This window comes from Halichoerus grypus, chromosome 5, assembly GCF_964656455.1.
Source record: "Halichoerus grypus chromosome 5, mHalGry1.hap1.1, whole genome shotgun sequence".
Lineage (NCBI taxonomy): Eukaryota > Metazoa > Chordata > Mammalia > Carnivora > Phocidae > Halichoerus > Halichoerus grypus.
Window position 1 is genome coordinate 142,791,728 of NC_135716.1, and position 16,240 is coordinate 142,807,967.

The window sequence follows — 16,240 nt, forward strand, 5'->3', positions numbered from 1 at the left end:
AGCTAGCCATTTATTAGCTCGCCAATTGTGGGCAAGCGACTGGGCCCCTCCAGCTTTAATGCCTTCACCTGTAAAAGGAAGCTAATCACTTCTCCATTGCCCATGGTGAAAGAGTAAACAAAATGGTGTATGAAAGGGACTAACCCAACATGGTAGGATAGAGCTTGAATTTTGGACTCAGACCTCATTTTTAAACCCAAATTTGCCAATTAATAATGATGCAACTTTGACTAGCAACAACAACAACAGCGATAGTAATAGTAGTTAGCTAGCATTTATGGAAAATATACTATGTTCCAAGCACTGTGCTAAACCTTCACATGGTTTGCCCAAATAAACAAGCAACAGTAGTGGTAAATACCGTTACTGTGGCCATGGTATTGATAAGAGCTGAGGTAATGAAGGTAAGGTTCAGTCTCCTGGTTGAAAGTGAAAAGGCCAGGATCTGAACACTGACTCTGAAGTCTAAAGTATGGTTTATTAATCTCTAAGCTAAACTGCTTGCTCTCCAGGCCTCAGTTTTCTTACCTATAAAATGGGGATAGTAACACTTGCCCGGCCAGGCTGTTAGGAGAACCTGAGCTTCTGTCTGGAAAGCATGGATTACGGTGGTACAAGCTCAGCGAATGGGGTGGTGGGTGTGGTGGGGGGAGGAGGATGGTCCGTGACAATGATGACCGTGGCCCGCCACCTCTCAGAGATGATGCCCACTACTGGTATTGGGCAAGGAAGGTACTGAACAGACAGGAGACCAGACAGAAGCTGCTTTCTCTTATTTAAAAAACAAAACAAGGGGTGTCTGGGTGGCTCAGTTGATAAGCGTCCGACTCTTGATCTCAGCTCAGGTCTTGATCACAGGGTCGTGAGTTCAGGCCCTGCATTGGGTTCCAGGCTGGACATGGAACCTACACGGAAGGAAGGAAGGAAGGAGGAAATAAAACCTCTAACACCTGTAAGATCTGTCCCAATTGCCTTTGGGTTGGTGTCTTTGAATTCTTTGATGGTTTCTTCATGCAACTGGGACTCTAACATGAAAAACAAACGTAAGGGGGCGCCTGGGTGGCTCGGTCATTAAGTATCTGTCTTTGGCTCGGGTCATGATCACAGGGTCCTGGGATCGAGCCCCGCATCGGGCTCCCTGCTCAGCCAATAGCCTGCTTCTCCCTCTCCCACTCCCCCTGCTTGTGTCCCCTCTCTCGCTGTGTCTCTCTCTGTCAAATAAATAAATAAAATCTTTTAAAAGGAAGGAAGGAAGGAAGACAGACCTAAGAAATTAAAAGGGCCATGTTGGCTAAGGAGTTTACATCATAAGCTGGAGGGGGGTGAAGGCAGTAAAGTGGCTCAAAGAAGTTCTTCAACCCTTCACTTTTCAGCTTTCAGTAAATTTCACTTTAAATAAAACTGTCATGAACCCCGAGGACACTGAGCGACTGTTCAGTCTGGGCCTGAGAGGGCAGTGCAGAGGGCAGGAAGCCCCTTCAAATAAGGACGCTCTGTATTTGATTTTTCCAGCTTGCTGGCAGCAGGTTTCGAGGGAAGCCTCCTGGTTCTTGCCCCAAATCGCAATGCCAGATGAGCAGGCCAATGTAATGGGGAGGCTGGTAACGGGGTAGTTCGAGGGCGGGCCTGTGTGCTGAGCTCAGGACTTATCCCTAGTCTGCTGAGTCCAGCTGGAACCCCTTTGCTGGGAGCTGTGTTTTGAACTTAGCATCTGAGAATGTATAACCCAGTTTTTCTTCTGAGACCCTCACCCCCACCACAAAATGCAGTTAACCAGCAACATTTTCCTATCTTGAAGCAATCTGGAAGCCACTGTGTTTTTTTGTTTGTTTTTGACGGGGTGTGTGTGTGGGGGGGGTCTTGTTTTAGGATTTCCTAAATACCCCCCTCCCTTTTTTTTCTCCCCTGTGCTTGAGGGGTTAGTGTCTTGATTGAGGGGATTTGGAGGCTGCAGAATACCAATTTCTAATTCCCCCTCTCCCTGTACAGTCTGTGAAGGTATTTTGAACCATAAAATGCAAGTGTGCGTTGAAAAGTTTTTTTAATGGCTTGCAGGGCCTTTCAGGTGGACTCAGGCCTGATTCTCTCCCTCCCCATCTCACATTTCAGCTGCAGGCCCCACTAGGGAAACCCATACTGGCCACGCTCTCTCAGGCCTCGGGTCTCACAAGTGCCTCCTGTCTGTCATGTGCCCCCCACCTGTTCTGCCCATCTGGCTTTCTCTGGGAAGGTCTCTGTGCTCCCCAAGCCCAGTTCGGTTTCCTGCCCTGCCTGCGCCCAGTGCTGTCCTGTCACAGCCGTGACCGTGGGGTCCTGTGATTGTCTGTTTCCTTGTCCAGCTTTTCCATAAGACTCTGGACCCCATTATGGCAAGGCCTGTATCTGTCTTACTCATTGACATGGCCCGTCGTAGGCACGCAACAAATGATCGTTGGATAAACTTGGGAGTGGACGAATGAAGACTTGTCCCTGGAGAAAAGGCATGCTGTAGCAGAGTTCATTTTAATGTCCCTGACCCCTGTCCTCGGCGCCACACGAAGCAGCTTGGGCATCACACTTGCCGCCCAGATGAGGCCGTGTAGGATCCTCTCTGCAGCTTCTCTGTAAACCTAAAATCACTCCAAGGAAAAAAGTTTATTAAAAACAAAACAAACCAAACAAACAAAAAACCAAAAACGCCCCCAGGCTTTGGCATCAGGGCTGAGCTCCCTAACCTTAGCTCAGACACTCATTAGCCATATGAAATGTTGGTGCAAAATGAACCAACCTTTTTTTAAAATTTCAGAGCAAAAGGGAAAAAAGTTGTATCTGAGCACAAGTTAGGATAGCCCGGGATACACAATCTTCACAAAGAAGAGAATGCTCCAAGGAAGGAACATTTGGTGCAGGGTTATATATGTGTTTTGTTTTTAGTTTATTTTTACATAAAGAGTTACAAATCATCCTGACCAAAGATATTCCAGAAAGTTACAGACTTTATCTTATGCTTTTACCATGTGCAAGGCTGTATGCCTTTAATCTTCTGGGAATCAGGGAGGTTTTATCTTTATGTTTGGAATATTCCTTTTTGGTTATTTTTTTAATGAAGCAGATGTATGGTGTGTGTCGGGGCAGAAGTAGAGCCCATGCTTTGAGGTTTTGCGGAGTCATTTTGACCTTGGTAAGTGTTCACGTATAGCTTCCCTAGGAGCCCAGGAGCGAGGCCCACAAACATGAAAAGTTGAAAATGTCCTTTACTTTATCAGACCTCAGCCAACCTGACCCCTGGTTTTGTCTGCTCTACTCTGAAGCCCACAGTAAGGGTGACCGTAGTTGAGATGAAGTCCGCAAGTGGCTGTGCACAGGGCTTGGAACCATACTAACATAGTAACATGTAGCATACTCAGAATTCAGTGCGCTTTTCATATTCTTTTATCTAGAATTCCTCCTAATTTCTCCTCCATTCCCTCTGTCCATAAATGCATCCAATGCTTTCTAATCAGCTCAGTTCAATTAAAAAGTATTGTTGTCTACATTCTGTGTATCTAGGCGTAGTGATAGAAACATGAGTGGGAAAGAGTACAGTCTGGTCCACACCCTGAGGACATCAGTATAAGTGGGGTTCAGGGAAAGCAGACACATAGATGATTAAACAAAGAGTGCTATAGAGCAGGGAGCAGGCGTTCTTAGCCCAGCCTACGCATGGGGAAAAGCTCCTGGGAGGGGTTGATAACTCAGCTCAATCTCTGAAGATGAATAAGCTTAGCTAGGCTAATAAGTGTGGAAAAGGCATTCCAGGCAGAGGGAACAGCACGAGCAAATGCACAGGGGCAAGTCCAGTTTTACTGAAGGGTGAGCTAGAGGCAGGAAGTGGTGGGACCTGAAGTTGGAGATGGAGGCAGAAAAAGATCAAGGGACTTACATGTATGGCTACAGAATAATTGACCAGCAAGATGATGGAGACCCATTGAAAGGTTTTAACAGAGGAGGATGTGATCCAACCTGCAGTTTAGATGCATCATTAGCATGGATTTCATTTGTAGGTCTCTTCAGATAGCTCTTTTAAAGGACATTCCCTCTAGGTCCTTAGCCCAGAAATCCATTCATTTGTTTTATTCAATGCTAGTTTGGCAAATACTTATCGAGGACTTACTAAGAGTAAAGAGTCATTCTGGAGCCCGTGAGCTCTACAAAGATAAGTATGTGTTTCTTGCTGCCTTCAAGGAGTTCACAGACTATCGGGGAAGATGGGGCATCTCCCTCAGTAATTGCAGTAGGACACGGAAATGGTGAGAGGCATGAGACTGTAAGAGATTTGCAGCTGAGATGCTATAAGACATGTTTCCCAATCGATTCCTTGGACCAGGTCCTGAGCTGACCATACAGTAGGCACTCCGGGTGCTTAATGAAATATGGACTCCCCAGAGATTCTGTTTCGGGGGCGGGGGGCAGGTTCAGAAGTCCTCAGGACCTTCCAGGACACAGCCAGATCTAAGAACGTGGTCTGAGAAGGGAGACCTTTTAGGCTACAGGGGAGAGTAGCCAGGGAAGAAGTATTGAGGCCCAGGGATTCATTTGGTGGAGCCAGCGATCTTCTAGAGCTGGGGAACCAGAAGAGGCAAGTGGGTGAGAGAAGGGATGATGATCCAAGAGGAAGATCTTGAAATTGATGCACTGGAGATGGTCCACTCACTGGTAATGGCGGGGTCTAAGGTGGATGCATGCAGAGTGGCGGCTGAGATAGGGTGGAAGACAAGATCATTAGGAATGAAACCAGCCTGTTGGGAGGGTTATCTATATGGATTCTAAATGTGCTTATTGTCATGGGAGTGGTACTGGAGGGAGAGGAGTGAGGGGTGCTAAAACTTCAGTAAATGAAGGCGAGTGGCCAGGAATATTAAAGACCCCTTCAATAGGGTGCAGTGGGTTTAGTTCGGTTTACCATTAGTAGGAGTTGGTATCTGTGAGGAAGCAGAAGTGAGGAGCTAAGAGAACACTTCACCCCCCCTCCTGGCTCAGGGGTAGGGGAGTGTAGAAGACAAGAGCCACACTTGGGAGAGCATCAGGGGAAGCTGGGTCTTGAGGGGATGTGTGAGTTTGAGTTAGAGCAAAGAGGTGGAGGACAAGAGGGATTTAGCTAACCGCTGACTGAGTTCCAGAGAACTACATGGAAGCATTGGGGGGTGAGGGAAGTGTGAGAAATGGGATCTGCTGGGGACCTTAAAGAGTCCTGCGGGAGATGGGGCCCTTTGTTAATGGACTAGTTTGGCTTTGTGATGATGACTAAGGTAAACAGAGATGTGAGGCATGGTGGTTTGTTGCTTTAGGGAGACAGGAGTCCTTGGTTCACTAGTGCCCACTAGTAAGAACTGGGGGCTTTAGGCAGTTTTAATAGTGATGCAGGGTGTTCAGGGGTGGGGGGGGGTGGCTTGGTGGTTTTATTAGGACCATGCAGGACTCGGTGGGCTGCTTGGAAAGTCAGCTGGACGAGGAGGGATTTTACGGGTAGCCCGGGGAGCTCTAGATCTCTCCTTCCTCACATGCAGCATGGAGGTTGCCATGAGAGGAGCAGCAGGCTTACCAAGGGCACCTGCCAGGGGCCAGACGCCTACGAGGCTTTAAACATGCATAAGTGAAACCTGATAGCCCCAGGTGGTGGGCATCATTAGCCCCATTTTACAGATGCAGAGAGATTCAGTAGCTTGCTCAAGGTCACACATCTAGCAGAGCTGGGACTCTTGCCCATACATAAACTGGGGGATGAAAAGTACTAATTTGGCCTGATAGGTAATGGGGTGGGCAGTTATTGATTCTTACACCTTTATGATGGAGGCTTTTAACGTTTCTGTCCTGTGTCTGTTCAGAGGGCGGGTGGGAGGATTCAAACAGCCCTTCTCTGCTCTCTTGCTCCTACCCCTTCTTGGGGGCTTTGGAATTAATCACTGGTACCAGGAACATAAGGCCATTTTGCCATCATTATAGCTCTTGTAGTAGTGAAGGTTGGATCGAAGCTCTTTTATTCATGAAGGATGACTCAGATGCTATTCTTAATCGACTTTTCTTTCTTTCCATCTTAGGAAGGGTTTGGCGGCTATTACTGCCTCTCTGCGCTCGTAATTTCTTAGCTTCTGCTGCCTTTCTATGGGCTTTGAATTTTGAGTCTGCATTTTTCCTTAAGGCCCTTGCATTTGCTTATCAGGAGAAGAGTGTGAAATGTGTGATAAACCATGGCCATTGATGCTGCCATTGTCCCTCCCTCGCCGAAGGCAATATTCAGCAATTTGCAGACGTTCAGAAATGAGTCACTTTTTTTTTCCCTTAAATCAAGAAATATGCATCAAAACAGTGTCTTCTCCCTTTGGAACTTATTTTATGTATATTTTTATGATGAAGACACCGAGACAGGGAAAACTCCAGAGAGAGTAGAGCAGTTATCTGTAATATAGTTTATAAACCAGGAGTCAGGACGTGTGATTTGACACAGGACTGATTCTCATTTGCAGATCTATTTTGAAAGGGTGTAGCACTAAATTGTATTTTGTTGTCTGCTTCTGCATCTTTGTATCACCTTTAAATTACATTAAATCAGAACTACCTTGAAAATCCAGGATACAGTCAGAGTCCTATAACTTATTAAGAAATTTTTAAAATCCCATTACAGCAATACATTAGATCCAATGTTTTGCTCATCTCTGTATAAATAGCAAAATGTCTTGAGAGAGTGTTTTAAAGGCAAATGCGAATTGGTTCCCAGAATTATTATTTGTTTGTTAAGAAATATGATTAGAGGTACATTTGTTACATCATTTCTAAAGTAAGTGTGACATAGGCAAACTTGATTATGAAATGTCTATGAGCGGGGTGCCTGGGTGGCTCAGTTGGTTAAGCAGCTGCCTTCAGCTCTCATGATCCTGGAGTCCTCAGATCGAGTCCCTCATCGGGCTCCCTGCTCAGCAGGGAGTCTGCTTCTCCCTCTGACCCTCCCCCCTCATGTGCTCTCTCTCTCTCTCTCTCTCTCTCATTCTCTCTCTCTCAAATAAATAAAATCTTTAAAAAGAAATGCCTGTGAGATAACAAAAGAATTGTAAATTAGAGTTAAATTTATAAATAAGGCATATTAGAATAGGTAAGATCAGTTCTACAGTCAAACAGATTCAAATTCCTAATTTCTAACCAAGCAAACTAGGGAAAGTTACTCAATATCTGTGTATCTATCCGCCCACCTATAAAATAGGGCAGTAACAATACCTGCTCTGTAGGGTTATTGTAGAGATTATACATAAGAGTTGTTAATAAGGATGATAGGGACAGGAGGAAAAAATATAGTTATCAATTCTCTGAAACTGGCAAAGTAGAAAAAGACTTCCCAGGAAGCTAATAGTACAGTATTTATATTCTGATCAAATATTAGCTTGTTTCTAAAAAAAAAAAAAAAAAATTCTAAACCCACCAACAAATTCTTGGGTTTAAGGAGTTCAGGATAGAGCATGGGTTCTGGACCCAGATTGTGTGAGTTTGAATCCCAGCTTTGACCATTCCTTGCTGTGACCTTGGACAGGTTACCTATGCCTCAATATTCTGGTCTGTATCTTGGGAAAACACTGGGCTAGACGTAAGGTTTAAATGAGGTGAGTGCTTAGAATAGAGTCTGGCACGTGGTAATGTCATATAAAGTGTGTGTGTGTGAACTAGGCATAAGTGCCTACTTTTGTTATTATCATTTCTTAGATTTGTATAAAATAAATATTGAATGAGAGACGTGTCTGATGGAGTCTTGTCCCCTAGTTGGGCTAAAAATAATAATACTGCATTTAAAGAACTGACATTCAGGCTTATAACTGTTTCACACTGGTCTCCCCATGTGTCTAAAACAGCAATATCTTTGTTCTCCTGGCTGGTTGCTACCCCCTTGGTCAATTTACATATCAAAGAGATAAACCCTTGGTGTTTAGAGGACGCCACTGTCTTTTATCTTAGGTTGTTCCCACAACATCTCTGAAATTCTTTTGGCCTTTGCTTCCCAGATAAGGTATTTGAAGCTCGCCCAGTCCAGATCAGAAGTGCCAAGGCTGCCTTCAGGGCTGTTTTTCCGGTCGTCTTCTGAAATTACAGCAATTAGAGAGTTTGTTTCTGTGTGCATTCTAAGCTGCCCTTAGCAAAAAAAAAAACACCAAAATTCTGTACAGTTACAGTTCATGAATTATGTGAACTTGCTAATTTTTCTAAATGTTCATTCACCAATTCATTCAAACATTTTGTGAGCCCCGGCGCTAGTAATGGGGGTACCGAGATAGATAAGACACTGTCCCCGTCTTGTGAAGGGCTGCTGAAAGACTTATCTGTCAAGGATTCATTCATTCACCAAATTTTTATTGAGCACCCACTATGGGCCAAGTATGCTTCCAGGCATTGGTGTTAAGGCAGTGAACAATCCTGACAAGGCTCCTGTCCTCAGGGAGCTTACATCCTGATGGAGGGAGATAGGCAGTAGGTTGGGGGCTGATAGGTGCTATGAGGAAAAGCAAACCAGAATGTATTGCTCAGTGTTTTTTGTTGGAGACAACCAAGTCTGTTGCCAGTTTGAGCAGAAAGGGGCTTATAATAGGTTATTTTAGGAGTTTCCAGAGGGGCTGGGGAGGAGCTTGTATGCTACAGGTAAGGGAGAAGTCCCGTGTCCATGTGGGATTTTTCCGGTAGGAATGCATTCACGTTGCTGCCCTCTGCACAGCATGGGAGCATCTGTAGCTGCTCCCCCGAGATCTGCTCTCCTGTGAGCCGCAATCCCTCCTGGGCTCATCCCCCACGCCTCCCTGGATGCCTCTGCCTGGCAGAGTTCTAGCTGCAAGAGCTCCTGGGAAGTATAGCTCCGAGCTTTCCAGGATCTGGCTTAGGGGAAGATTCACTAGAAAGAAAAATTCATTAAAGCCTTTGGTTGACCCTGAATCCCATTCTGATTATCCCATCTCCTTTTGTCATGCCAGCTTCCTAAAACACAAAAACGAAAACAAAAAAGCTAGTCATTTATTTTTCCCTCCCCTCCCATTCACTCTGGGGCCCCCTGCACTTGGGCTGCTGCCGTGGCATTCTTTCGTAATGTCCGTGGAATGGTTTCCATCTTGACAGATTGCACCAGGCATTTTTCCTTCTTTATCTTCTAGAACTTCTCTGCTGCACTGGCCTCTGCTGGGCACTCATTCCTCATTAATACTGCCCACCCCTTCTCTTTCTCTCTCCATTAACTCCAACCTCTTCGTGTCTTCTCAGACTTTTTTCTTGCCCTCTGCTATTGTCCCTTGGCTCTGATGGTAGCACAGGTTCTCCTAAGCGATCCCGTCTAGCCCTGTGGTCTTGACAACCACCTAGAATAACCAGAGCTAAAATTTAGTGGGCACCTATTATTGCCTTCTAAAGGCTTTATGTGTACTTATTAATTAAATCCTCATAACAATTGTATTCATTTCCAGAATAATCCTGCTGCACCAAGTGACCACAAATTGAGTAGCTTAAAACAGCACAAAGTTATTATCTTACAGTTGCGGAAGCCAGATGTCTAAAATCAAGGCATTGGCAGGACAGCATTCCTTCTGGAGGCTCTAGGGAAGAACCCATTTCCTGCCTTTTCCAGCTTCTGGAGGCTACCTGCATTCCCTGGCTCCTGGACCCTTCATCTTCAAAACCAGCACGTAGCATCTTCAACCCCCATACCCTCATCTTTGTTTCATTGTCCCATCTCCTTGTCTCTTGCATTCCACTTTTAAGGGCCCTTATGATTACATTGGGCCCACCCAGATTCCCAGGATCATCTCCCCATCTGAAGATCCTTAACTTAATTACACCCACAGAGTCCCTTCTAGCACGCAGGGTGACATTAACAGATTTCAGGTATTAGGATGTGGACTTCTTTAAGGGGCCGTCATTCTACCTACCACAACGACCCTATGAGGTGGAGTACAGTTATTATCCCAGAGAAGGCAACAAACGCAGAGAGGTTAGGTCATTTGCTCAGGTCATAAAGCCAATAAATGGCAGGATTGGAATTTAAACTTAGGCAGCTGGACTCCAGGGTTTATGTTTTTAAGCTCTGTGGGCACCAAGAAATGAGTAACTACCAATTTAAATTTCTAACCCCCCAAAGATTCCCATACATAACTACCTGTTAGATGACTCCCCTAAGAAGATAAACCATCACATCCAAAACTGGGCTGATCATCTTTCCCCAATACTTTTATCTTCTGCCCTCAGTCTTAGTTTCAGGGACCAACATCCATCCTCTCACCCAATTTAGAAACCTGGGGATCATCCTGGAGTCCTCCCTCCCCTCTCTAGGTCTGGTCCATACCACCTCCTGCACATTTCTCTTCTTCATTCCTACCAACACTGCCCAAGTCCCACCTTGCATCATTTTTACTTGGCCCTTCTAGTTGTCTCCTAATTGGTTCCTGGTCTCTAATCTGCATGAAATAGAAATCGAAGTCTGTCCTAGCCCTGTGTCAAACTCATCAGTAGCTCCCCATCGACTCTGAAAATTAAGCCCAATTACTTTAAGGAGACTTGCCCTCGACTTTCTTCTCCAGCCTCCCATACTGAACACTGGGGCTTCAGTACCATGGAATTGCTTATTCCAGTCTACACCATGCTGCTTCACACTGCCATGCCTTCTCTGTTCCTGCCCGTCTTGATGTCAGGGCCACCTCCCGCCATCCTCACCTGCCTGCCTCTTTCAGCAGATTTATCTTTATGGGGCCTTCTTTGCATCCCCGCCAGCATCATGACCCATCCTCCATATTCTCGCAGATGTCATACCATGTATCCAATAACAGTCTCTCCTACAGGAAAGTGATTGGGTTGTGTCTGCTCCTTTGTTCCACTAGCTCTGAAAGGTCAGGAACGCTTACTTATCGTGGTAACCCTCGTGCCTGGACATAGCAGGAAACCAGTGAGCATTTTGAGGCGATGTGAGTTGAATGGTGAACAAGCAGGAACGTGCTAATTCCAGAAATTGGGAGAGAGATGGGCTTTCCAGGTAGAGGAAATAGTACACTCAAAGGCAAAGGCATGAAAAAGCAGAAAAGGTGGAAAAACATGGGTAATTCAACGAGGCCAGAAGGAAGAAAGCATGTTGGGGAAGGGCCCACTATCTTGTCCAAAAATGAACAGAGAATAGAGTTTGGGAGGGCCTTATGCGCTAAGCAAAAGAGTTTCTGTTGATGTGAAAGCTTTGGGGAAGCCACATTGAAGAACTTCAGATAGGGGACATACCTGATCAGATGTCTGTTTTTTATCAGCTTTGCCTAACAGCTGGGTAAGTGGTGGATTGGAGGGGCCCAGTGTAGAAGCAGACAGACCACGAAGAAGTCATTGCAATGCATGAGGAGGACTCAGAGGCAGGGGCCATGGCATGAAGAAGGGGCAGGCTCATGGGCTTCTTAAGATTTGACATCAGTGGGGCGCCTGGATGGTTCAGTTGGCTAAGTGTCTGACTCTTGATCTCAGTTCAGGTCTTGATCTCATGGTCATGGATCTAAGCCCCATGTTGGGCTCATGCTGGGCATGGAGCCTACTTTAAAACAACAGCAACAACAAACACTTGACATCAGTAGGATGCGGAAACTGACCTGCTGCAGGCCCAGAAAAATGAAGCATGGTTTTCATTGGAATGCCCCCTGGGTACCTCCCAACCCATCCTCGCATACCTTGCCTCATGCCCTCAACCTTGACCTCCCTTCCAGGGGTAACGAATAATCAACAACAGAATGTGTCACATCTATTTCCCATAATAAGGGAAGTGAAATCCAAACTTTAATGCTGGAGGGACCTTGGAGATCACTTGGGCCAACCACCTCGTGTGATAGACGACTAAGCCCAGACACGGGAATGACTTCACTCTGGTAACTCAGAAAATCTTTGGTGGGCACCCAGCCACTCTTTATTGAATCAGCTATTCAGTTCTCCACATGGCATTCATCTCTAATATTTTCATGTGTATTTGCTTATTTTCTGCCTCTCCCTTACCTTAGAATGTAATATTTAATAGCTGAGCCCTCGTCTGTCTAAAACAGTGTTTTGCCCACATGATAGACACTCAATGGGCCTTTATTGAAAGAGGAATAGACCAGGTGTGATCAGGCTTGCTTCCTCCTGAACCAGTCATCTTTACACAGGACTTGGGTTTGGAGGGTATCCATCCATAATTCTATTTCCTGCTAGGGTTTTTCCTAATCATTCCTGCAGAGACTAAAATCAACCACCCAATAATAACTGTAGCTCATGTGGCTTCAGATAGTGAAGAGCTAAAAATAATCATCATTACATTCCTTTAAAAGTATTAACCACTGACCACCTACCTCATACCTATGGTGATGGCTACTGTAAAAATACTGGGTTACAAGAATGTGGAGCAGTTGCAATCCTATGTACTGTTAGTAGGAATGTAGGATGGTACAGCTGTTATGGAAAACAGTATGGTGGTTGCTCAAAAAATTAAACATAGAATTACCATATGATTCAGTAATTCTACTTCTGGGCAAACACCCAAAAGAATTAGAAGCAGGGTTTCAAAGACAGATTTGCATATCCATCTTCAAGGAGCATTATTTAAAATACTTAAAAGGTGGAAGCAAGACAAGTGTCCACCAACAGATGAATGGGTAAATAAAATGTGGTAGATACACACAATGGAATATTATTCAGCCTTAAAAAGGAGAAAATTGTGCCACATGCTATACCGCGAATGAACCTTGAGGACAGTATGCTAAGTGAAATAAGCCAGACACAAAAGGACAATTACTGTACGATTCCACTTATATGAGGTACTTGGAGTAGTCAGAATCATAGAGACAGAAAGTAGAATGGTGGTTGCTGGGTAGGGGTAGGGAGAGTGGAGAATTATTGTGTAATGGCTATGGAGTTCTACTTTTGCAAGATGAAAAGGGTTCTTGACATTTGCAAAAATGTGAGTGTCCTTAACACCACTGAATTGTACACGTGAAAATGGTTAAGATGGTGAATTTTAAAGTATGTGTATCTTAAGCATAATTTAAAAAATATGAACCACTGAGGTATGTATAGCTCTTTCCTTTGATCCTTATAACCTTGAACTGTTAGAACGGTCCCATTTTATAGTGAGGAAGATAAGGCTCAGGGAAGTGAAGTGAATTGCCCAAGGCACATAACTAGAAAATGGTGAAGCAGAGCCTCATACTCGGATCTCCTGGTTCCATGCCCAATGCTGGCTTCCCTCACATCAGGGGAGAGAGTGTATAGTTGAATTAATTTGACCTCTGGTTGCAATATATGCAAGAAATCGAGACTTAGCAATTCATGGGGGAAAAAAAACTATAAATGTGTACATGTGTATACGCGTGTGTGTGTGTGTGTGTGTGTGAGAGAGAGAGAGAGAGAGAGAGGGAAGGCGGACTGGGGGAGGGAGCATGCAAGCAAGCTCCCAGACACCTGCTTCATGCTACTTCAATTTCCCTCCCTCCCTGAATCTTCAGAGGGCAGGTGTGAGTCAACTGTAAACATGATGAGAAAAGGTCACCCAGTAGTCCCTCAGATGGCAAAATGAGAAGTGACTGGCATGGAGATTGTCTGGCTACGTGGAACTCAGCCTTTTAAGACGACCAGGAAAGACCGTGGCTCCTTTTGAAATGGCTCCATTAGCTGTCCTCTCACACCCTACCTCCACCGCTTCCTACCTCCTGGGGAGACAAAAGATGACAAAATGTGCTTACAAAACTAAATCAGACCTAGTGAGAGAAAGGGGGAGCAGTGGGAACAGCACTGAGCACAAGTCAAGCCCGATCCTGCTTGCCCAGACCACCAGCTCCCCGTGTAATGCCAGACACATCCTTCCTCAGCCCCAAGGGTTGGGCTGCTATTCCTACCACCATTTTCATATACTGAATTCATACTGAATTTAGAAGATAGAGCACACTCTCCCAAGGGGAGTCAAAAATACAAAAGGATCAGCTAGCCTCTTCAAAATAGCTCTTATTTATCACCGGCTTACTGGAATTTTGATGGACACCTCACATATAGTAGCCCTAACCTTTCTACCACTTGACAACTTTTTATGATGAGACTACACTGAGAGGTAATATCACATTTACCAGAGTATTTGCCTAGATGATAAAGAACAGAGTCAGAATTTGTCTATTTCCAAAGTTAAATTCAACAGCCAAGTTATACAGAGCTATGGAAGCATGAGGAGACAAGGAAGAAGTTAGCTCTACCCGTCAACCCCTGGGAAAATCTTCATGGAGAAAGGGGGGCACCAAAGTTGCAAGAAAGCAATTGACAGGTAGATAGAGGGTACATTTTATGAAGCAAGAACACATAAGCAAAGTCAGGGTGGTGGAGAATACAGATTTCTAGAAAACGAGAAATAATCCTGTTTGGTTTAAGGGTAGTTGTGTTCAGCTGTGGCTGGAGACCATAATTCCACCAGATGGTAAAGAACTTTGAATGCTGTACTAAGAGGATTAGAACTTACTTATATAGGCAACAAGGTACCACCAAAAATTTGTATCAAAGGATTTATCAGCCATTGTCAGTATTGTCTCCTTTATAAGTATTCTTTACATGTTGTGAAGAAATTAAACATATCTGAAGTGTTTCAAAGAGGAGATGTTTGTTTTCATTGCATCTTCCATAGACCATGGCATCACCAGCTGACACCACCCACTAGGTGAGCAATGGTGTTGTATCAGTGCTTAGAACCGCTTACATGCACAGTGAAGTCAGCTAACCTCACTGGCTTTTTTCCTAGAATAATAAGACATTTTTTTGTTTTGTTTTCTCTGATGCTTTAGGAAGGGTTAAGAAACTTCAAGGAACTTCGAGCCAAATTTCAAAAGTTTGATGTGCCATCTCTTCCAGGACCTATTAAATTCTCAGCAGGCATTCCTCAAAAGGATGACATTGGAAGCACACAATCAACAAGAATTTTGGCCAATGGGAAACCCCTCTCATCCAACCAAAATCCACTCCCACCATGCTGTTCTAGTGCAGAACCCCAGCTTCTAAAACCCCAGGAAATAAAGTTAGCCCAAAGGAGTGAGATTCAGAAGTGTTTGAATTCCCCAGGACCTCCGGAAAGGTCTCCTGGTTCTGCAGTAAATTCCCAGAAAACTTCTCTACTGTTAGACATGAGTCAGTCGAATGCCGAGATAACCAACAAGAGGAGAGTCATGGTGAAGGAGAGCTTCAAAGATAAGCTCTGGAACTGGGAGAAGGTTTCATCTCAGAAGAGTGAGTTGTCTTCAGCCTCTCTCCTTGCCAGTTGCGCACGCAGGGCCTTCCATCCGGAGGAGCAGAAAAGCAGAGGGCTTCCTCCAAAGGAACCCAGGAGAAAGCTGGAAATAAAAGAACCGCAGACCCTGCCTTCCCAGAGGCACTTGATGGCCCAAAGAGAATCACTTGCCTCTCCTGAAGATCCCACTTTTCTACTTGTTCAACATGGCAGGAAGAGCCTAGAAAACCCTCTTCCTGAGAAGAGCCCAGGGAGGGGCTCCTGCCAGCCTATCTATGAGAGTGAACTTGCCAGCCAGGCCCCAGGTGAGATATAATCCCTTTGGGCCCAGGGGGGGGGGCCGCTGTGTTTTTCTAATTTAGAGCCTACCAAAGATCATGTATGATCTGGGTGAATTTTGCTCCAAATGCCAGGGCAGGTATTCTAGGCCCATCTGCCAAATTGTAATTTCAGGTTTGGGTAAAGTGCTTAATCTCCTGGAATTCTATTGAAAGATAGTTTGGGCAAGCTTGGGTTTGAATCCTAGCTCTACTTCTTACAACATGCATGAACTTGGGCAGTCCACTTAACCTCTTATAGCCTGGTCTGCTCTCCTGTAAATCAGATTCATCACCAATCTGCCCCAACTTGGTAAACAGCATAGCCATCCTCCTAGTTGCTCAGGCCAAAAACCTAGGAGCCATACTCTATTCCTCTCTCCCTCTCATTCTTTGCATCCACTCCATCAGCAAGCTCTTGGTTCTACCACCAAAATATGTTCTGTATCTCTCCACTTTGGTCCATTTCTGCCCTCTGCCCTATCTATACCACTGTCATCTCTCACCTGGACCACAGTGGTCCAGCTGGTTTCTCTGCTTCCACACTCTTACCCTCCACTACCCTATTCTCCCATCAGGCATAGTGATCCTCTAAAGCACAAATTAGATCACATCACTCCCCTGCTCAAATTCAACTCTAGCCATCTTACACCAGCTGATGCCATTTGACCCTTCCTACCTCTCCTTCGAC

The 16,240-nt window shown here is 45.0% G+C and overlaps 1 protein-coding gene across 1 annotated transcript in view; it reads left to right on the forward strand.

Annotated features, from left to right (window-relative positions):
- The first annotated feature begins 14,783 nt into the window (after positions 1-14,783).
- The window catches only part of FYB2 (FYN binding protein 2), a 94,607-nt gene continuing 93,150 nt past the window's right edge, over positions 14,784-16,240 (forward strand). Inside the window, 1 exon segment of the mRNA XM_078073092.1 lies at positions 14,784-15,537. Within this exon segment, the coding sequence (XP_077929218.1) occupies positions 14,784-15,537 (754 nt within the window).